Source organism: Salvelinus fontinalis, chromosome 12 (genome assembly GCF_029448725.1).
Source record: "Salvelinus fontinalis isolate EN_2023a chromosome 12, ASM2944872v1, whole genome shotgun sequence".
In the NCBI taxonomy this organism is placed as follows: domain Eukaryota; kingdom Metazoa; phylum Chordata; class Actinopteri; order Salmoniformes; family Salmonidae; genus Salvelinus; species Salvelinus fontinalis.
The window spans coordinates 15,630,957-15,655,560 of record NC_074676.1 but is presented as its reverse complement, the minus strand read 5'-3'; the positions used below and the strand labels follow the sequence as shown (position 1 = coordinate 15,655,560).

The window sequence follows — 24,604 nt, the reverse complement described above, 5'->3', positions numbered from 1 at the left end:
AGTCGGAACAGCTCCAACTCACGTGTAAACTGCAGCAGCACAACGTCCGGTAATTAAGACTTTTGCAAGACCCGGTCTAGTAGGCTACGTCACAACCCGTTTCTATGGTAATGCAAACTAAGACATATCAATTAATGTATGGTATTCTATTGGAGTTCAAATTCATAGTCAATCGACTGAAATAATTGTGTATTATATCATGTCCGTTCTGCCGGTGCACATCCTCATCCAATTGAGCTCCGCTTTGACCATGTACGTGAATGCAACGCGCACACGGGACTGTGTTTTCGCGTGCGTACTTGCAAGTAGAGTGTGCATGAGGCGCTCACGCACACACACACACACACATCCCGGGGGCGAGGTAGGCTGCTCATCCCTTCTCGCGCTGAGTCTCTCAGCCCGCCAGCCGCCCTGAGGTGCGTTTTCAGTAACCATGGCACTGTCTGAGTAGGCTACACAAAAACGTGCGCAGCAGTTCCTTATCAACCGTTTTGACATCTTCCAATGAACAAATTCGTAACAATGTATGCAATCGTGTCATTGTGCTATGCATAATGCATTACAATTAGGCTACATTATTGTTGAGCACATGAAGTTAATGTGAACATGGCCCATGTGAGAAGAGAAACAATTATATGTGTTAACTTATGCATGCTTGCTTGGCTATTGAAACATGTTTTACTAAGTAGACATGCCATTTTATTAAGATTCAATATTGATACTTTGGAGATCATTGGAAGAAATAAACTTGCACTATTATAAATATGTAATAAATATGTTATGTTGTTAGTAATACATAGGCAAATAGTGTCACATCTTGGCAGTAGGCTACACTAACTTAAAATAGGTTTCACCATATAACCAAGCAGCTTCAGTATACTTACACTGGCCATGTAATATACCATGTAATACCTAGCTATAGAAACATTTAAAGGGATACTTCACCCAAATTACATATTGGTTTCCTTATCCTTTAAATAGTCTATGGACAAGGTATGACAGTAATCCATCCTTTGGTTTAGTGTCCCTGGCACTGTTTCCAGATGCTAACATTTTATCATTTGTGGCACAAATCCCATTCAAGTCATTTTTTTTATGCATCATATCCAAATAATCCGAAAGTATCTAAACTGTATTGTGATGCTCACCAAAGTCATTTAAGGATGATTTGAACATGATGTGCGAAAAATGCAAATATCGGTCCCATGACTTGAATGGGATTTGTGCCACATTGAATGCTAAAAGGTTAACATTTGGAAACAGTGCCAGCCACAGCCAGGGAAACTAAACCAAAACATGGATTGCTGTCACACAGAACGCATAAAGGGCAAGGAAACCAGTGTAATTGTGTAATTTGGGTGAACTCTCTCTTTAATATAAACTTGAGTAACAAAAAAAAGTTTCCATCCGCGTTTTATAGTGAATGTGCCCACTCTATGGTTGGCATGCTTTAGCCAACAACTGGCAGATAGCCTACAGTGCAGGAAGGATATCGTACATGATGAAATAATTATGGACAAAAGAAAAGAGCAAGATTATTTTTATTTGTCAAACGGCAGCCAAGCATCGATCATAATGTCTCTCACGATATTTATTGGAAAGGAGCATCAATCACCGCGTGTACTTTCACCACCTTGTGATGTTCATACATTTATTTTATCTGTAGCCAACTAAACTGCATGCTTTCCCGAGTCATAGTGGAAGGACCACAAAACATATCATTGATGCTGCTTGATCATCGATGCTTGGCTCCGGTTTGACAAATAATCTCGCTCTTTTGTCCATAATAATCTAGTCCTGAAAGGCTATCCTACCCGCACTCTATCTGCGAGCTGTTGGTGCACGTGCCAAGACCAGAGTGGGCACATTAGCAATGTAACGCAATTTTTGGTGGGGACAAAACCATCAGTAGAGTTGAAAATGCAATGCTAAACTATTTAACTTGCATTCTTTATTTGGTACATGGGAATTTAAACAAAAAAGTTATTTTTTATGTGTACTACATCATCATGCACAGCCTGTTATCCGCAATAGGTCAATTTTATGGAAACACATCTCTGGTGGTAAAATGCCCATATAGTTCTTATGCAGATTTTAGATAATTTGCATGAAAATCTGTCGGCAGCTGGATGGAAACCGAGCTAGCGGCAAATCTCCGATGACAGTGGTAAACCCAAATCAACACCTAGGGTTTATTGCTATTAGCCCATACAAACACATGAATAACATATTCACAACATGGAACAGATACTTTTTTTTAACTTTCTTCACATTTTGTTACCTTACAACCTTCATCTAAATTTTTATTTTATTTAAATCCTCATAAATTTACACACAATACCCCATGATGACAAAGCAAAAACATGTTTTTATACATTTTAGCAAATTTATATAAAACAACTAAAACAGAAATACCTTATTTACATAAGTATTCAGACCCTTTGCTATGAGACTCCAAGTTGAGCTCATGTGCATCCTGTTTCCATTGATCATCTTTGAGATGTTTCTACAACTTGATTGGAGTCCACCTGTGCTAAATTCAATTGATTGGACATGATTTTGAAAGGAACACACCTGTCTATATAAGGTCCCACAGTTGACGGTGCATATCAGAGCAAAAAGATCGTGTCGAGGCACAGATCTGGGGAAGGGTACCAAAACATTTCTGCAGCATTAAAGTTCCCTAAGAACACAGTAGCCTCCATCATTCTTTAATGGAAGAAGTTTGTAACCACCAAGACTCCTAGAGCTGACCGCCTGGCCAAACTGAGCAATCAGGGGAGAAGGGTCAGGGAGGTGACCAAGAACCCGATGGTCACCCTTTTTATGTTTTATTTAAAAATGAATATATTGATATATGTATATATATATTTTACTTTTGAATGATATCCAATTGGTAGTTACAGCCTTGTCCCATCGCTGCAACTCCCATACGGACTCGGGAGAGGCGAAGGTCGAGAGCCATGCGTCCTCCGAAACACGACCCTGCCAAGCCGCACTGCTTCTTGATGCACTGCTCGCATAACACGGATGCCAGCCACACCAATGTGTCGGAGGAAACACAGTACAGCTGGTGACCGAAGTCAGCGTGCATGCGCCCAGCCCGACACAAGGAGTCGCTAGAGCGCGATGGGACAAGGACATCCCAGCCAGCCAAACCCTCCCCTAACCCGGACGACGCTGGGCCAGTGTGCACCGCCTCATGGGTCTCCCGGTCGCGGCTGGCTGCGATACAGCCTGGGATCGAATCCGGATCTGTAGCGACGCCTCTAACACTGCGATGCAGTGCCTTAGACCGCTGTGCCACTCTGGAGGCCCCCCCATGGTCACTCTGAAAGAGCTCCTGAGTTCCTCTGTTGAGATGGGAGAACCTTCCAGAAGAACAACCATCTCTGCAGCACTGCACCAATCAGGCTTTTATGGTTGAGTGACCAGACAGAAGCCACTCCTCAGTAAAAGGCACATGACAGCCCACTTGGAGTTTGCCAAAAGGAATTTAAAGGACTCTCAGAACATTAGAAACAATATTCTCTGGTCTGATGAAACCAAGATTGAACTCTTTGGCCTGAATGCCAAGTGTCACGTCTGGAGGAAACCTGGCATGGTGGTGGCAGCATCATGCTGTGGGGATTTTTTTCAATGGCAGGGACTAGGAGACTAGTCAGGATCGAGGGAAAGATGAACGGAGCAAAGTACAGAGAGATCCTTGATGAAAACCTGCTCCAGAGTGATCAGGACCACAGACTGGGGAGAAGGTTCACCTTCCAACAGGACAACGACCCTAAGAACACAGCCAAGACAACGCAGGAGTGGCTTCGGGACAAGTATCTGAATGTGCTTGAGTGGCCCAGCCAGAGCCCGGACTTGATCCCGATCGAACATCTGTGGAGATACCCTAAAATAGCTATGCAGTGACGCTCCCCATCCAACCTGACAGAACTTGAGAGGATATGCAGAGAAGAATGGGGGAAACTCCCCAAATACAGGTGTGCCAAGCCTGTAGCGTCATACCCAAGAAGACGCAAGGCCGTATTTGCTGCCAAAGGTGCTTCAACAAAGTGCTGAGTAAAGGGTCGGAATACTTATGTAAATGTATTATTTCAGTTTTTTTATTTGAATACATTTGCAAAAATCTATACAAATCTGGTTTTGATTTGTCAATATGGGGTATTGTATGTAGATTGATGAGGGGAAAACATGATTTCATCCATTTTATAATAAGGCTGTAACGTAACAAAATGTGGAAAAAGTGAAGGGGTCTGAATACTTTCCAAATGCAGTGTATACTTCCATTCATTTTTTCAACTGTTACCAGGGGACCATCAGATGAATCTTGTGAGGCCTGAGCAAAACAGAGCAAAACAACTGACATATAGGAGAGTTCATGTTTCCACAGAGGGGTCATATTAGTGTGTAGCCCAAACTGTTCGGACGCTACATGGAGAATTTGGCAGATCGGCTGAACCGACTTCAGACGAGTCCCAAGATGCTTGTGGGGGTTGTAGAGCAAATCGGAGAACACCATTGTGTTCGCGAGAGTCCTCTTTCCACAAACCATTCAAATAATTTTGTGAGAAGACCAATTTTCGGGATGTCTCATGGTCTGACAAACACTGCTCTAGCTCTGTCACCTTTTACCGCAGATGCGGAAGGGCGACTTAAGCGAATGCGGTAGATTGAGGCACATCCAATGCAAACTGATATCTCCAGCTTAAACTGACCAATTTTCATGGGGATTTCCTTATTATGCTAATTAGATGCGTAACGACTGAATTTCCCAGCTAAGAAACACATGGTTCTCAGAAAGTTATGTGCTAGCTGTGTATTAACTTTCTGGGATAGGTAACCAACATCTTAGGGCCATATGAGTTTTCCTTAACCATGTGACCTGACCAGATAAAAATGCTGGATTCCATAGGGTATAATCCCAATAGTTTTTCCTGGTCAAGTCACATGACGTCTGGGGAAATCTTCTGGTCCTGGTTTCTCTGTGTCACGATCGTCATAATGATTGGACCAAGGCGCAGTGTGCGTAGAATTCCACATGCTTAATTAATAATAAACTCACCAAACAAAACAGAAGAAAAACGAAACATGACGTTCTGGGCTGCTCACAGGCAGCTACACAAAAACAAGATCCCACAAACAACAGGTGGGGAAAAGGCTGCCTAAATATGATCCCCAATCAGAGGGCCAACATAGAAAACGAAAACCTAGAATGCCCACCCTAATCACACTCTGACCTAACCAAATAGAGAAATAAAAAGGTTCTCTAAGGTCAGGGTGTGACAGTACCCCCCCAAAAGGTGCGTACTCCGGCCGCAAAACCTGACTATAGGGGAGGGTCCGGGTGGGCATCTAGCCTCGGTGGCGGCTCCGGTTCGGGACGTAGACCCCGCTCCGCTCGCTGATCCCTCCGCTTCCGTGGAACCGGACCGTGGATCGTCGCCGGAGGAACCGGACCGTAGATCGTCGCCGGAGGAACCGGACCGTAGATCGTCGCCGGGGGAACCGGACCGTAGATCGTCGCCGGAGGAAACGGACCGTGGATCGTCGCAGGAGGATCTGGACTGGGAACCCCCGCTGGAGGCTCTGGACTGCCGACCATCGCTGGAGGCTCTGGACTGCCGACCGTCGCTGGAGGTTCTGGACTGCCGACCGTCGCTGGAGGCTCTGGACTGCCGACCGTCGCTGGAGGCTCTGGACTGCCGACCGTCGCTGGAGGCTCTGGACTGCCGACCGTCGCTGGAGACTCTGGAAAGCGTACCGTCTCAGGAGGTTCCGGACCTTGGACCGTCTCAGGAGGTTCCGGACTGAAGATCGTCTCCGGAGGTTCCGGACTGAAGACCGTCTCAGGAGGTTCCGGACTGAAGACCGTCTCAGGAGGTTCCGGACTGAAGACTGTCTCAGGAGGTTCCGGACTGCGGACCGTCTCAGGAAGTTCCGGACTGCGGACCGTCTCAGGAGGTTCCGGACTGCGGACCGTCTCAGGAGGTTCTGTCGCCGGAAGCTCTGGACTGGGAACTGTCGCTGGAAGCTCTGGACTGGGAACTGTTGCCGGAAGCTCTGGACTGGGGATCGTCGCCGGAAGCCTAGTGCGTGGGGCCGGCACTGGTGGTACCAGGCTGGTGACAAGCACCTCAGGGCGAGCGCGAGAAGCAGGCACAGGACGTCCTGGACTGGGGAGGCGCACTGGAGGCCTGATGCGTGGGGCCGGTACAGGTGGCACCGGGCTGATGACACGCACCTCAGGGCGAGTGCGGGGAGGACGCGCAGGGCGTACTGGACTGTGGAGGCACACTGGAGGTCTAGAGCGTAGAGCCGGCACAACCCGTCCTGTACAGATAGCCATTTTAGCACAACTAGTGCGGGAAGCTGGCACAGAACGCACCGGGCTGTGGAGGCGCACTGGAGACATGGTGCGTAGAACCGGAAAACATGGCACCTGAATGGTGACCAACTCCACATGGTGAGTACAGGGAGTTGGTTCTGGTTCCCATCTTGGCTCCGCCAACCACCCCGTGTACCCCCGCCCATTTTTTTTTTTTGAGGCTGCCTCTCGGGCTTCTGTCGTGGCCGCGAACCCCGGTGTCGTTGTTGTTGCTCCCTCGCTGCTTCCACGGCAGGCCTTCGTATCTCTCCAAGACTTCCTCCCAAGTCCAGGATATTCTCTCCTCAACCTCCTCCAAAGACCAGGATGCCATCTCCTCCCGGGCACGCTGCTTGGTCCAGTTGAGGTGGGATCTTCTGTCACGATCGTCATAATAATTGGACCAAGGCGCAGCGTGCGTAGAATTCCACATGTTTAATAAATAATATACTAACAAAACAGAAGAAAAACGAAACGTGACGTTCTGGGCTGCTCACAGGCAGCTACACAAAAACAAGATCCCACAAACAACAGGTGGGAAAAGGCTGCCTAAATATGATCCCCAATCAGAGACAACGATAGACAGCTGCCTCTGATTGGGAACCATACCACGCCAACATAGAAAACGAAAAACTTGAATGCCCACCCTAATCACACCCTGACCTAACCAAATAGAGAAATGAAAAGGCTCTCCAAGGTCAGGGCGTGACACTCTGAAACCATATAATAATTTGTAATGACTTATTCCATTACTTTGGCATAGATATTTAATAGAATACCCCCAAATTCCTTATATACCCTAGAGGCTGAACTGTAATTGGACCAATTAATCCATGTTTTGATCATTTTAATAGAGGATCAGAGCTACAGTAATGTCCTCACATGTCTTCCGATCACATTACTTCTTCCACTAAATCATGTGACTTTGGCTTCCAGCACTTGGCATGTAATGGTGTAGACAACAGTGATCCAACCACTCTCATTCGAGAATGACGTGGGTGACGTCCTCTGTGCCAATCTTCCTTTAACCCATAGGCCCAACTGCTACTGAACTTGCTTTTTTATTTCATATTAAAACAAGCTTTCTTCATTTTCTATGCAATTGTCTGTTCACAGTGGTGCTTCTGATCGTGTGTTGGAGTCCCCCCTTGTGTCTTCTCTGACCCCCCCTTTCCTCCTCTTCTTTTACTCCACAGTGTGCTGCTGCTCTGCTATATGTGGCGCCCGGAGCCGCTCCAGGAATCTGCCCTAAATGTTTTCCATATTAGTTCAGAGCCTTCTCTGGTTCCAAATAGCCTAGCAGCCGAGCAGGGATAATACTGAGAGGAACCCTGAGCAGAGAGGGGAAGGGAACGGGGGGCGTGGCAGGGAGCAGTGTAGCACACTGACAGACAGCACAACGGTAAGACACTGACAAAGAAACGGGAAAGGAAAGAGAGAGAAAAGAGAAAGAGAAAACAACCTCCCAAGGAGCTGAAGAATACGCGCTAGTCTCATCTCAAGGCAGAAGGTGAAGAATGGGAGAAGGAAAGAAGGGATCTGGAGGAGGGGAGAAGAGCGGAGGAGCGCCCCCCATCCAGGAGAAGAAAGGGGGTAGAGCAGAGGAGGGAGGCCCAGCGCCCGAGGATGCTCACAAGTGCTGTGGCTGTCGCTTCCCCCTGCTCATTGCCCTACTGCAGCTGCTGCTGGGGGTGGCCATCACAGCCGTGGCCTTCCTCATGGTCACCATCAGCCCCTCGCTCCTGGCCAGGGAGACACCACACTGGGCCGGCATCATTGTAAGCATGGACCCGCCTCGTCTTTCTGTATGCATGGACACTTAATATGGCTGTGTGCCACTGTTGTAGCTGCATGGGCCTTTGCCTTAACTGACTTAGGTCCCTATATCCATCTTCAACTCACCTCACTACGTGACTGCATGGATCCTCGTCCTCATCGTCTAACAACCCAATGCAACCTTGTGTATCTACATGCATGTACACTCAATATGGCCACTATTGTTGTCCTGATACTCTACCTACCGTGTCTCGCATGCACTTCACCTACAATGCACACTGGGTTGTACTGCCTCATCCCCCAGAATGTAGCTGAATGGACCTATCTTCTACCTTCATTGCATGCATGGCCTAATGATGTGTATAAACACATACAGTATGTACAGTTGAAGTCGGAAGTTTACATACACTTAGGTTGGAGTCATTAAAGCTCGTTTTTCAACCACTCCACACATTTCTTGTTTACAAACTATAGTTTTGGCAAGTTGGTTGGGACATCTACTTTGTGCATGACACAAGTCATTTTTCCAACAATTGTTTACAGACAGATTATTTAACTTATAACTCACTGTATCTCAATTCCAGTGGGTCAGAAGTTAACATTCACTAAGTTTGTGCCATTAACAGCTTGGAAAATTCCATAAAATGATGTCATGGCTTTAGAAGCTTCTGATAGGCTAATTGACATCATTTGAGTCAATTGGAGGTGTACCTGTGGATGTATTTCAAGCCCTAACTACAAACTCAGTGCCTCTTTGCTTGACATAATGGGAAAATCAAAAGAAATCAGCCAAAACCTCAGAAGAAAATTTGTAGATCTCCACAAGTCTGGTTCATCCTTGGGAGCAATTTCCAAACGCCTGAATGTACCACGTTCATCTGTACAAACAATTGTACGCAAGGACAAACACCATGGGACCACGCAGCCGTCATACCGCTCAGGAAGGAGACGCGTTCTGTTCTGTCTCCTAGAGATGAACGTACTTTGGTGCAAAAAGTGCAAATCAATCCCAGAACAACAGTAAAGGACCTTGTGAAGATGCTGGAGGAAACAGGTACAAAGTATCTATATCCACAGTAAAACAAGTCCTATATCGACATAACCTGAAAGGCAGCTCAGCAAGGAAGAAGCCACTGCTCCAAAACCGCCATAAAAAAGCCAGACTACGGTTTGCAACTGCACATGGGGACAAAGATCGTACTGTTTGGAGAAATGTCCTCTGGTCTGGTGAAACAAAAATCGAACTGTTTGGCCATAATGCCCATCGTTACGTTATGTTTGGAGGAAAAAGGGGGAAGCTTGCAAGCCGAAGAACACCATCCCAACCGTGAAGCACGGGAGTGGCGGCATCATGTTGTGGGGGTGCTTTGCTGCAGGAGGGACTGATGCACTTCACAAAATAGATGGCATCATGAGACAGGAAAATTATGTGGATATATTGAAGCAACATCTCAAGACATCAGTCAGGAAATTAAAGCTTGGTCGCAAATGGGTCTTCCAAATGGACAATGACCCCAAGAATACTTCCAATGTTGTGGCAAAATGGCTTAAGGACAACAAAGTCAAGGTATTGGAGTGGCCATCACAAAGCCCTGACCTCAATCCCATAGAACATTTGTGGGCAGAACTGAAAAAGCGTGTGCGAGCAAGGAGGCCTACAAACCTGACTCAGTTACACCAGCTCTGTCAGGAGGAATGGGCCAAACTTCCCCAAACTTATTGTGGGAAGCTTGTGGAAGGCTACCCGAAATGTTTGATCCAAGTTAAACAATTTAAAGGCAATGCTACCAAATACTAATTGAGTGTATGTAAACTTCTGACCCACTGGGAATGTGATGAAAGAAATAAAAGCTGAAATAAATTATTCTCTCTACTATCATTCTGACATTTCACATTCTTAAAATAAAGTCTTATCTCTCTATTCACACATTATCTTACATTAGTTACATCTAAACTCAAAATAAGGGTTGTTTATCATTCTTTACTGCCTTTTCTATAGCTGTTTCAACTTGTGTTTTAATGGGAAAGTTCCCCACCTCATATGACACAGAGGTAAACATGACACATGGATAGGATGACTCATATTCATTTACTAGTGCCATGTGGTTTTACATAGGGAATGATTTCAGATGTACTCCCTATTCAATATGAGCGTAGTGTGCCGTGCAGTGACATACAGTGGCTGTAGTTTTTCATATACCGTTATTTTATTTCTGGCCAGGCAAAAAAATAACTAATGATACCATAAATAACAATTATGATCCAGTTTCAGGTTAAAAGTTGCCTTGTTTGCCTTGTTTTCCTAATGGATGACCCATGTGAACCTTCCTCAGTCGCATCCAACAAATTGGGTGACATTCTAAATGTCAACATGTTGACTGCTACCAATTAGCTTGATGTTATTTTCACATTGGCTCCCTCACTCTCTTACTGTTGATTAGATCGATCTCCTCTAGAAATAGTTAACTGGCTTAAAGAGTTTCTAGGTCATTCTACCACTTCGGTGCCTTTTAAGGAGTGTAACTTGGTCAGAAGAAACGTTTGATTTCATCTCATTTTAACTTTCTGTCATAAAGATGACATTCATAAAAACACGTTTTCCCATTAAATTGAAAAAAATGATAGTAAGTGCATATTATGGAAGATTGTTGTGTGCAACAGGGAGTGGCAATTGAATGCAAGCTTCACCATTTTTTTTTTATTGTTAAAACATTTCCAGACTGTCTAGCGATTGATAACAGGATTGACGTGTTATGCTCAACCCACTCAGTTTTCCACCACAAAACACCAGAAAATGGCCAAAAAGAGTTGGAACAGCTTTTATTCTATGATTTGACAATTAGATGTTCAATGTTTCTTTTGAAATAAATATTTAAAAACGAATAGTTTCACACTATTAAGACGAGAGTTCACGTAGCAGGATTGATCTTAAAATGAGGGACAGACGTAATCACTAATCACATTAAATAAATATTCATCTTCAGAAATGAATTTGTTAAAGCAACAAAATAACTAGGGCTTTACAATGATGGGGAAACTTGGAGACGTTTTGTAATTCAGTGGGTAAAAACCTTCCTAGAAGTGACAGGGTTGACGGAGGGACATGTCAAAATGCGAATTTGAGCACTTCAGCAAGCCTTTATTCATATTAAAAATCAGATTTATCGAATTCTCTGTGTGGTCTTCATTTGAAATTTCAATATTGGTGCACAATTTCTACTTAAAATATCAAAGGGACGCAAAAGGCACTCATTTCGTGGAAGACCCTTCTATAAGTTTCGAACTTTCCCCCAACTGTAGTCATGACAACTGTAGTCATGGCAAGACAACAACAACTCTAGAATGCCAGTCAGAGCTGTGGGGCAGTAGCCTCTTACCCTGATCCTTTAGTTTGCTAATGTCTACAGATAAATAAAGCAAATAATACTGAAAGAAACTGAAGGTAGCACTTTACTTTACATTGCCCTTATACCCTACTGTTATTACTGCACAGTAATAACAGTTCTAACAACATTGTATGAGACCCAATGTTGTAAAAATGCTATATTTCCTAAATTGCATCCGGTACAGGTCCTAAACTCAAAAATCATGTCAAACACTACATAGTGCATCTCCTTAGACCCAGATGTATCTCTTATTAGTATTTGTTGTGTGATTATTGTGGCATCAGTAGCCTCTGAAACATTAGAAACCCTCCGACTCGTATAAGACCATACTGGCCCCCTACGCAAGCATATGTTGTAGGCTATCCATGCAAGTAAATGAGTAGAAATATTTTTTCCTGTCTTCTATAAGATAAAGTGATTATGTAAAAAAATATTAATTGATAAACAAACATTCTGAGCCAGAGCTAGGGGTAGTTTTGTAATTAAAGGGTTGCCAAACTGGGATTAAAGGGTTGCCAAACTGAGCCATTGGGCCACATTCATATATTGATAGACAAATTAGAGAGATTGTTCAAAATTCTGCAAATATGGACAATAAAATACTTCAAGAGTAACTTTGATGTCCCCTCTACACATCAAAAGAAATACAAACATGGCTATTTCTGTCACGATCATTATAATAAGTGGACCAAAGCGCAGCGTGATCTGAGGTCCACATCTTTTTATTACTAAGTGAAACTCAAAGCAAAACAAAACAATAAATCTCAAACGAAACGTGAAGCTAATAATAGTGCTAACAGGCAACTATCCATAGTCAAGATCCCACAAAGCACAAAGGGGAAATTGCTGCCTAAATATGATCCCCAATTAGAGACAACGATAAACAGCTGCCTCTGATTGGGAACCATACCAGGCCAACATAGATGTATAAATCACCTAGATAACCCACCCTAGTCACACCCCGACCTAACCAACATAGAGAATAAAAAGCTCTCTATGGTCAGGGCGTGACAATTTCAGACAAAATAGGACTTCATTTCAGTGTTCTATGTCAATGCTTTTCATCCATTTTGATGTGATTTTAACAGAATTTCTCAGTTTTTTTTATTAACACACATTTTCCTACCATTGAAGCCTAATGTTGCATTTTTTTAACAAACTTGAAATTTAAAAAACAGATTATTTTCATAATCAGAGGCCTATTACAATTACACTAAATATACAAAAGTGTGTTCCCCCTTAAATGAGTAGATTCGGCTAGTTCAGCCACACCCGTTGCTGACAGGTATATAAAATTTAACACACGGCCATGCAATGCCCATAGACAAACATTGGCAGTAGAATGGCTTACTGAAGAGTTCAGTAACTTTCAAATGTGGCACCGTCCTAGGATGCCACCTTTCCAACAAGTCAGTTCATCAAATTCCTGCTCTGTTAGAGCTGCCCCAGTCAACTGTAAGTGCTGTTATTGTGAACTGGAAACGTCTAGGAGCAACAAAGGCTCAGCTTCTACATGGTAGGCCACACAAGGTCACAGAATGGGACTGCCGAGTGCTGAAGCGCCTAAAAATCCTCTGTCCTCGGTTGCAACACTCACTATCAAGTTCCAAAATACCTCAGGAAGCTAGTCAGTGCAAGAGCTGTTTGTCGGGAGCTTCATGAAATGGCTTTCCATGGCCGAGCAGCCGCACACAAGCCTAGAATAGCCATGCGCAATGCCAAACGTCAGCTGGGGTGGTGTAAAGATCGCCGCCATTGGAAACGGTTTCTCTGGAGTGATGAATCACGTTTCACCATCAGGCAGTCTGACGGACGAATCGGGGTTTGGCGGATGCCAGGAGAATGCCAACTGTAAAGTTTAGTGGAGGAGGAATAATGGTCTGGGGCTGTTTTTCATATTTCGGGCTAAGCCCCTTAGTTACATTGAAGGGAAATCTTAACGCTACATCATACAATGACATTCCAGACGATTCTGTGCTTCCAAATTTGCAATGCCCCTGTGCACGAAGCGAGATCCATACAGAGATGGTTTGTCGAGATCGGTGTGGAAGAACTTTACTGGCCTGTACTTTAACACCTGAACTTTACTGGCCTTTGGGATGAATTGGAACGCCGACTGCGAGCCAGGCCTAAAGTCCCCGCAGCAATGTTCCAACATCTAGTGGAATCTTCCCAGAAGAGTGGAGGCTGTTAAAGCAGTAAAGGGGGGACCAACTCCATATTAATGCCCATGATTTTGGAATGAGATGTTTGACGAGCAGGTGTCCACATACATTTGATTACGTAGTATATTTATGAAGGGTAATAAAAAACATTTTCCTCATTTGGATCTATGCTTGAGTCTCACAGGGTTAGACGTAATACAACTTACATAACACACAGCATTTCCATATAGAACCTATAGGAAGTACAACGATGAACCCTTTAAGCCCCAAGGCTATAGAGGCCTACTAATGATAGCACAGGGGCCTGACTAGGTATGTTCCCATACCGTCTAATCTAGTATTGTTTTTCTAGGGCAATGTATGGTAGTGAGCATTTCTTTAACATAATCATGTAATCTATGTGAGATACTTCACGTTTGCATTTCTGTAGAGGAAAAAAACAAGTTGTTTTCTCTCAGCTTCCTGTAAGCCCTAATTACAGTGTGTACAGATGTGTGCAATCGGAAGCATCTCAGCTCACACAGGGTGCATCCATCTCGGGTTCTGTCCTCACGTGACTCACGACCCGGTGACAAACACGGAGGTCACCAAGATCCTTCTAGAGAATTCTGATTCCTGACCGCTTAAGAACCTGGGGAAAACATTTAAGTTAGATGCTGCATGTTAGTCACAAGACTGCAATAGTGTGTTGTCGCAAAAAAAGGAGGAAAACGACTTAATTTGCCATAGCATTGATAATGTTATCAGATGACACCTTGGACAATATGATGCTAAAAGTGCACTATATCAATAGCGAACTTGGGATAAACAGCTTGAAGAGGGTTGAAAAGGCCCCTCAGCTGCAAATAAGATAAGAGGTTTGCTTGTATGTGTGTGTTAGAAAACCATGGCAACACTTGGTATCAGCAGATCAAATCCTGGGATGAATATCTGTTTTTCAGATCCGAATGGATTCAGTTTCCCAATAACACATATGCCATTCAGAAAATAAAAAGCATGCAGGTACAGGTATACCGTAAGACTTTCATGAGCATGCAAGACACCTACGGTGTCATAATGATCTGGACTAAATACCAGTATATACACCTTTTCAAAGCAGCCTTTGTATTTTTTAAGTACACATTGGAGAATGATGTACTTACCAAGCATATAAGTATATTTTACAAAGAATTTAAGTCAGAGAATAACCCCAACTAAATCCATTTTCCCCTGTGTTCTATGTTTCTCTAGTTGTGTGTGGTCTCCTTGCTGGGCTTCCTCCTCTACTGCATCACCTACGTACCAGATGAGAGGACCTCCATGCAATTCATCGCCAAAGTGAGACCCACATATCCTCTGAAATAATTTCCTGTCCAACTGAGCGGAGACCAAAGCAAACTCTCTCTAATGGGACAATTAGTCATGTTTATACAGGAGAATGCCATTCATTATCAAACACATGCCCGTCTCATTCAAATCAACCAGGTTGTAGTTAGAGTCAGTTAATCTGATTTAGACCAATGTGTAGGGCCAATATACTACAAAACAGAGAACATTGATTGCCACATTGACATACTGTAGGCAAACCTGGGTTCAAATACTATTTAAAATCTTTAAAATACTTGTTTTAGAAAAGCTGTAGTGCCAGATGGGCGAGGTTTGCACTTTGTGACTATTCTATTACACTGAACAGAAATATAAATGCAACACGCAACAATTTCAAAGATTTTACTGAGTTACAGTTCATATAAGGAAATCAGTCAATGAATAAGGCCCTAATCGGTGGATTTCACATTACTGGGAATACAGATATGAATCTGTCAGTCACAAACACCTTAAAAAAAAACTTTTAAAAAAGTGGGGCGTGGATCAGAAAACCAGTCAGTATCTGGTGTGGCCACCATTTGCCTCATGCAGTGCGACACATCTCCTTCGCATGGAGTTGATCAGGCAGTTGACTGAGGCCTGTGGAATGTTGTCCCACTCCTCTTCAATGGCTGTGCGAAGTTGCTGGATATTGGTGGGAATTGGAATACGCTATCGTGCATGTCGATCCAGAGCATTCCAAACATGCTCAATGGGTAACATGTCTGGTGAGTATTTAGGAACATTTTCAGCTTCCAGGAATTGTGTACAGATCCTAGTGACATTGGGGCCATGCATTATCATGCTGAAACATGAGGTGATGGCAGAGGATGAATGGCATAACAATGGGCCTTAGGATCTGGTCACGGTATCTCTGTGCATTCACATTGCCATCACTAAATGCAATTGTGTTCATTGTCCATAGCTTATGCCTGCCCATACCATAACCCCAACCCCACCACCACCATTGGGTACTCTGTTCACAAGGTTGACATCAGCAAACCACTCAGCCACACAACCCCATACACGCTGTCTGCCATTTGTTCGGTACTGTGGAAATCGGGATTCATCCGTGAAGAGCAGACTTCTCCAGCGTGCCAGTGGCCATCAAAGGTGAGCGCATTTGGCCACTGTAGTCGGTTACGACGCCGAACTGGTGAGGAGCTTCCCTGAGACGGTTTCTGACAGTTTCTGACATCTTTTGCAGAAATTATTTGGTTGTGCAAACCCACAGTTTTATCAGCTCCCCGGGTGGTTGGTCTCAGATGATCCCGCAGGTGAAGAAGCCAGATGTGGAGGCCTGGTGTGGTTACACGTGGTCTGCGGTTGTGAGGCCGGTTGGACGTACTGCCAAATTCTCTAAAACGATGTTAGAGCCGGCTTATGGAATAGAAATTAACATTCAATTCTCTGGTGGATATTCCTGCAGTCAGCATGCCAATTGCACGCTCCCTCAAAACTTGAGACATCTGTGGCATTGTTTGACAAAACTGGCCTTTTATTGTCCCCAGCACAAGGGGACAATGATCATGCTGTTTAATTAGCTTATTGATATGTCACACCTGTCAGGTGGATGGATTATCTTGGCAAAGGAGAAATGCTCACTAACAGGGATTTAAATACATTTGAGAGAAATAAGCTTTTTGTGCGTATGGAAAATGTCTGGCATCTTTTATTTCAGCTCATGTGTTTATATTTTGGTTCAGTATAGTTCCATTGCAACAGGCAATCTCAATAAAACTCAGATAAAATATTTAAAATGATTTAAAATACAATTTGAACCCAGGTCCGACTAGGGTTTTATGGTTGCACCTTGAATGTGATACTGTATGTACAGTATCGAGAGAAATGCAGAGCACAGCATGCCTACTAGCAAGGCCCTGTAGGAGGCCAATGGATAGATGAGCACAGTTATTGGACATGACTTCTCATTTAATTGGCCAGACAATGCAGGCAGTTGGAATGTGCAATCAATTAGAGTAGGAATACCACTGTTGCCCATCGTGACTGAGCTGCGTACAAATACAATATTTTCAAAGGCGACTTCCTCCACTCAAAATGTATGTGAAGTAGACATAACGTGAACTGAACAATACATTTAATAAAAGTAATACAATCAGTGGTGTAAATGTACGCAACAAAATATTCTCCATATTTTTCTTTTCTTTATGTCTTCCTAAAGTTCATAGAACAACATAACATTGAGTACAGCGATATATGAAAGGCTTTGTGATGCTCTTCTTTTTATGTACTTTATGTACAGCAGTTGGCAGTACAATACGTCTCATAACGTACTTCAGTTCTCCATTTCTCAGAGCTGTTTACATTGTTTTTAACGCCATTTCAAATCAAGCAAGCATCAAACATTACATAATGCTATAAGCAGCATGTAATGGAGTGTAAATACAGTGCGAATCAGGGCTCTGTTACATAACCTGTGGATTTAGATGAAGGGCTAGTGTTATTTTGGTTGTACACTGTAATTACATAAACCATTATCAAGCTGTATTTTAGACCCCGTTTACTCAATGTGGACATACAGGCACCTGCCAAAATAAAGGAAACACCAACAGTGTCTTAATAAGGCGTTGGGCCACCAAAACAGTTTCAATGCGCCTCGGCATAGATTCTACAAGTGTCTGGAACTCTATTGGAGGGATGCGACACTATTCTTCCACAAGAAATTACGTCATTGGTGTTTTTTTTTGATGGTGCTGGAAAACACTGTCTCAGGTGCCTTTCCAGAATCTCCCATAAGTGTTCAAATGGGTTGACATCTGGTGACACACACACACACTCCTTTGACACCCCTCTTTCAAAGTCCCCGAGATCATTTCTTCTAGCCAAATATTGGCAACTGGGCATTTTTATACATGACTTTAAGCAAGCTGGGATGTTAATTGCTTAATTAACTCAGGAACCAGACATTGTATCCCTCATTTACTCAAGTGTTTCCTTTATTTTGGCAGTTACCTGTACAAAGACAAATACAGTCGTGGCCAAAAGTTTTGAGAATGACACAAATATTAATTTTCAAAGTTTGCTGCTTCAGTGTCTTTAGATATTTTTGTCAGATGTTACTATGGAATACTGAAGTATAATTACAAGCATTTCATAAGTGTCAAAGACTTATTGACAATTACATGAAGTTGATGCAAAGAGTCAATATTTGCAGTGTTGACCCTTCTTTTTCAAGACCTCTGCAATCCGCCCTGGCATGCTGTCATTTAACTTCTGGACCACATTCTGACTGATGGCAGCCCATTCTTGCATAATCAATGCTTGGAGTTTGTCAGAATTCGTGGGTTTTTGTTTGTCCATCCGCCTCTTGAGGACTGACCACAAGTTCTCAATGGGATTAAGGTCTGGGGAGGTTCCTGGCCATGGACCCAAAATATTGATGTTTTGTTCCCCAAGCCACTTAGTTATCAATTTTGCCTTATGGCAAGGTGCTCCATCATGCTGGAAAAGGCATTGTTCATCACCAAACTGTTCCTGGATGGTTGGGAGAAGTTGCTCTTGGAGGATGTGTTGGTACCATTCTTTATTCATGGCTGTGTTCTTAGGCAAAATTGTGAGTGAGCCCACTCCCTTGGCTGAGAAGCAACCCCACACATGAATGGTCTCAGGATGCTTTACTGTTGGCTTGACACAGGACTTATGGTAGCGCTCACCTTGTCTTCTCCGGACCATCTTTTTTCCGGATGCCCCAAACAATCGGAAAGGGGATTCATCAGAGAAAATGACTTTACCCCTGTACCTTTTGCAGAATATCAGTCTGTCCCTGATGTTTTTCCTGGAGAGAAGTGGCTTCTTTGCTGCCCTTCTTGACACCAGGCCATCCTCCAAAAGTCTTCGCCTCACCGTGTGTGCAGATGCACTCACACCTGCCTGCTGCCATTCCTGAGCAAGCTCTGTAATGGTGGTGCCCCGATCCCACAGCTGAATCCACTTTAGGAGATGGTCCTGGCGCTTGCTGGACTTTCTTGTGCGCCCTGAAGCCTTCTTCACAACAATTGAACCACTCTCCTTGAAGTTCTTGATTATCTGATAAATGGTTGATTTAGGTGCAATCTTACTGGTAGCAATATCCTTGCATGTGAAGCCCTTTTTGTGCAAAGCAATGATGACGGCACGTGTTTCCTTGCAGGTAACCATGGTTGACAGACGAAGAACAATGATTCCAAGCACCACCCTCCTTTTGAAGCTTCCAGTCTGTTATTTGAACTCAATCAGCATGACAGAGTGATCTCCAGCCTTGTCCTTGTCAACACTCACACCTGTGTTAACGAGAGAATCACTAACATGATGTCAGCTGGTCATTTTGTGGCAGGGCTGAAATGCCTTGGAAATCTTTTGGGGGGATTCAGTTAATTTGCACAGCAAAGAGGGACTCTGCAATTCATCTCTTCATAACATTCTGGAGTATATGCAAATTGCCATCATACAAACTGAGGCAGCAGACTTTGTGAAAATTAATATTTGTGTCATTCTCAAAACTTTTGGCCACGACTGTACACAGCATGTGGATAAAGGTAAAGTGGGAGGCTGCAGGGGATTCTCACAGGAACACTGTCTACTTAATGCAGTCAGTCCTCCTTTTCAACTAGAATGTTTTTTTTGTGTGAAAATAACTGAATTCTTTTGAAAATGACCCCTGATGACATCATAGGGGGTGATTTTCTTATATAAGCTAATTGACTACATTTAGGTTTTCAAATACGGAAACACTGGTATGGTGCTGCTGTGCTGGACATAATGACCATGAGGTTAAAAAGTGGTGAAGTTCCCCTTTAAGACAGTCGTGCTCTGTGAGGTTCTACCTCTGGCCGGTAGCCAGGATCTGCAGGTATTTATTGGCTGCTTTGAGGGGAGATAATCGTTAGCAGACAGAAACCTATTTGGATTGGAAACTGATATGGCTAGAGTGGGCATACCTGGTTCACTATGGCCTGCTAACACTTAAGCCACTTCAATCAGTCATTGAATGTGCTACAGTAAGCTGAGTAAAGACATAGAGCTCCAGTCATCTTAGCTCTAGTGTAGACAACCAGGGTCATGTTCAGGCTCCAACACAGAAAAAGCTTTGAAATATTGTTGTTATTGGCAGTCTGTCCTCTGTTTCAAATCATTTATATCAATTGGTGCTAAACATGACCCTGCAGTTGTCCTTAAGGATGACCTCCCTCTAAGTATTTATCCCCCACTATGCTTAGCTATGCTATGATTCACTACACCACAACACACAAGCTCACTTCCTCTCCTCTCCTCCTCCAGCTGCTGTACTTCATCCTGTGCACAGTGGGCCTGGTCCTCTCTGTCCTGGTCATGGCCTTCTCTGGCCACCATTATGCTCAGACCAACGGCTTCAGGTGCCTGGAGGTGGGAGACGACTGCGTGTGCACCCTGGACCCCCACGATCCAATCGCCAGGACCTTCACCTACGCGGGAGTCAGCGACTGCGGAGAGGTCACAGGCACCCTGAAGTTGTACTTCCTGCTTCAGATTGCCCTGAACCTGACCCAGGCCCTGGTGTGTGCACTGGGGGCCTTCGTCATGTGGAAGCACCGCTACCAGGTGTTCTTTGTGGGGCTACAGATGGGCTCACCCTCCTTCCAGCACTGGCAGAAGGTCTGATGGGAAATTTAGAAAAAAAGAGGCCTATGATGATGCTGAGACCACTATTGATGGTAGAGTAAGGTGGAGAGCAGCCAATCAACATTTCAGCTCATTTTACTTGAATGGACAGAGATGTATTACACAAAACACTTTGGTGTGTGCATAAATGTGTGTGTTTTGGTTGTTCTCGATCATATTTACATTTTGGGGTGGTTGACTTCTTCTATAATGGCTTTTCGCACAACTTTTATATACTGTGTGGAGAACTTTATTCGCAGTTGCCAATGCTACATGAGATACTGTATTTCTAATAGATGAAGAAAATATTCAAAACTATGAAACTGTCAGTTTTTGAATGATCTACCATGATGTTCAATGTATTTTTGTCAGGGTTTTCAAAAATAATTCAGCAAAAATCTTTATGCCTTTACAATTGAATGTATACAATCTATAATAGTGTTGATTATGTTACTATTAAAGCAAACTCAAGACACTTTTCTCATACTGTGGTCGTAAAAACGATTCTTGCTGTGCAAGTATTCAACTCTATAATCTTCTATCATACTGCTGTTTAGGACTGTGGGGAATGCTATTGTTTTCAACCCCAATTGGCCTTCAACTTGAGATACTCAATGAGAGTGGGCAGCACTGAGCTAGCCTGCAACATCACTTCCTGGAGTAGCTCAAACTGAGCATGTTATCAAAAGACAGCGCAGTATGAAGATATGCAAAAACTGCTTATCCAATAAAAATCCCTGATTACATTGTAGGTGATGTCATGGTGAAGTTCATGCACAGAAAGACGTCATCGGGTCTAACGGTTGTCTCGGGCCGAACTGCGCATTTGCAGCCCGTCAATTCAAAAGGGACTCCTTCGATATCAAGTTGCTTTTGACAAAAATGTGTCACTTTCACAGGGTTGGAGTAATAACATGTTCAACTACTTAAGACATTTGCTCGAATCTAGGTTGTGGATTTAGATTGAGAAAATTACTAATTAAGGAAGTATTTCACTTCTCTCATCGACTTCTCAAACCCCGGACAGGTCTGCTTGGTCTGTTTCGCAAGCGTTCCCGGAAGTCACGCGAAATTGCGCCTCTGGGATTAGGAACTGCGATGTTATGTTTTGAGAATCCCCCCAAGTGATTCCATTTTAGCTAAAACAGATTTCCCGAGCATCAAATGCACTGTTGAGTCTTCACATAGGAATAAATGGTGTGACGTCATCAATGGCTTTGTACATTCATATACCGTCAATGGTTCAACTGCATCGGTAGAGGGTGAGGAGCATAACATAAGTGAGGGAATTATGCTCTCTTTTTGCAATGCATATTTAGCACTTGACTTTGATTATGATGGACTATCACACAAACAGTGGTACATATTTTGTAATAGCCTAGAATTACACAAAATACAGTATTTTTGGGCAAAAGAGGCTACTCATTTTATCTTTCCTTTCAGCCAATAGATGCATCTGTAGCATTTGGGGCTGTTGACATAATACCATCATTGTATGAATCAGGGAAAACCCCTTACTGAATACAGCAGTACAGCCTGGTGTGTTATTGCATTTACTAACCACTCAGAGTGGAGACATACTGGTGCTGCGAGGAGGCATGTGGAGGCTATCAACAATACCAGTGGCCTCCAGTCATGACTCAAGCAGCCAGGCAAAACCAAAACTGCTGCAACCGCAGGGGGAGGGCTGGGCTGGGGAGGGGTAGGTAAAGGGGTACTCAGACAGACAACTAAACTGTGCCACCGCAAGAGGGAAACTAAGTTTATATGGCTCATTTAGCTGGATAGTGTCCTTCCACTAGTGAAGACGTTAAATCAGTTGTCCAAAGGTTTGGTGTATGTTGTCTTATGCTAAATGAACTTAGGTGGATTGTAGATCACATTTTAGGTGCTGGTAGTGGACAGCATTTACCTATGACACATCTAGAGACTAGAGCAGCATGAAAAACAGAAGCAGAAAATATGAGGAGAATTTGAGCTAATGAGTGGTGGTGGTAACACGGTAATTACTGTGCATTAGAGATACTATAGTCGAGTCTTTGTACATAATACACGAAGATAAGTGTTTGAGAAAAGCAAAATCTGTGTTTTATCTTCAATAGACACCTTATTACTGGTGCTTGAGCATTTCGTGTCATTTACATGTACATTAGAGAAAGAACTACTGCTGATGTCCGTGTACATTTTCTAAGCCTTTTAGCATGGTCTCACTTTTACTTGTAATAAATGGTGTTGACTTTTTAGTCCTTAAATAGCAGTTGTATTATTTGTGTTACATGCAATCCTACCTCAACTATTCTTAACCCAATCCTGAAATACTGTTGATGAAAAGTATGTGAATGAATGCGTTTTGCCTGCAAGCTACAGTATCACACCAGCTATCACTGAAGACGGACAGCTTGCGAGAGAAACATAACTATCTGAGCAGGAGTCTTTTTAGTCAATCACTGGAAGGGATAAGGCTGTACAAAAGTACACTACAGCAGCGTGTTATCAGATTAAGTGAGAAAGTTAGAGGGCCTGGGCCATGTTCATTAGGCACAAAACGGAAGAAAACAGGGAGGGACTACCTAGTTCTGTCCAATAAGAACAGCTTGTTTTTCATTTTCTGTTGAAAAACCCTAAACACTATTTTGCTATGGTGAATATAGCCCTGATTTTTTTGATAGGCATGAGGGTGTTATGAACTATCATGTGACCACACCGCATCATTATTCATGACAGCATGACATAGGGAAGTCATGTGCAGCCCATCACGAGGGGGATGTATTTAAACAAATTACAGATAAGAGTTATTTTCCTCCCACAAAATCTGTTATCCTTCCTTTGAAACAGCAAACACCTGCTTGAAATTGCCATTGATTTGCGAGTGGTGAAAAACAGAAAGGTATCTGATCTGTTGTCCAGTGCATTTCTTCTGACCCTTTGAAAGGGGAGATGAATGTGGGAGATAAATGAGGTGATAAATTTCTGTATTGGCACTTTATTGGATCAACCTTCACTTAGTGGGAGCAGAACACTTTCAAGTAACTAAAATTCAATGAAAAAAAGTGACATTACCAGAGGCGTGACTAATAGGATTATGTTAGAGCAGTTTCACTTCAATAATGGCCACCTGCAACTGGCATAACTCAAACTGGAGAAGAAAAAAAATGTGCCCAAATTACTTGGGAAACAGAAATTGGCATTTGAGCAGAACAAAATCACCTATCAGTTGCTCAACATAACATTTGAAAATACTTGTTTTTCTTTTGTCACACTACAACACAAAAACATATTTTGTTTGTCACACTACAACACCTGCCTCCAAACACAATAAACACAACATCCAAATCATCAGCGTGGCTCCGTCCCAGAGGTCAGCTCCGTCCCAGAGGTCAGCTCCGTCCCAGAGGTCAGCTCCGTCCCAGAGGTCAGCTCCGTCCCAGAGCTCAGCTCAGTCCCAGAGGTGTTTGTGGCATAATATCCTGTTTATTGTCCTACTACTATTGGGTGGGTCTGAGTTCACGCTGACGAAACAACACGTGACTTTGGTCGGGGGCTGCCAGTGTCGAGAGACTCCGGTGTCCAGCTCAAGTGCACGCAATGTGTTGTTCACATGCACACAACGTGTACAGTTTCTCAGAATAACAGTGAGTCATAAGGGTACAGTAACACATATCGACCTGGGGGTGATAACCCATTACATTACAGCAGTATGTTTTCAGACTCCGAGCAGCACAAGTGGAAAGACTGTAGCTATTCTCTTTCTGATCCTGACACAGAACCTTACACCACTACCAGCTACTAAAAAATACATTCGTCCAATGGCAGTTAGGACACGTCCAACAGAAGCAGTAGATTAACTATGGCGGCATCTGCCATGCCATTTCAATTGTATGAGAGAAATTATTGTTTGAGGAATATATGGCTGAAATTTTCCAGGT

At 43.4% G+C, this 24,604-nt stretch overlaps 1 protein-coding gene across 1 annotated transcript; it reads left to right on the top strand.

Moving 5' to 3' along the window:
• Positions 1-27: 27 nt before the first annotated feature.
• Positions 28-22,930, top strand: LOC129866875 (sarcospan-like). Its single transcript, XM_055939885.1, has 4 exons — positions 28-107; positions 7,567-8,148; positions 14,928-15,014; positions 20,319-22,930. Exons 2-4 carry the CDS (start codon positions 7,888-7,890, stop codon positions 20,676-20,678), a joined length of 708 nt encoding a protein of 235 aa, XP_055795860.1. The 5' UTR covers positions 28-107; positions 7,567-7,887; the 3' UTR covers positions 20,679-22,930.
• The last annotated feature ends 1,674 nt before the right edge of the window (positions 22,931-24,604 follow it).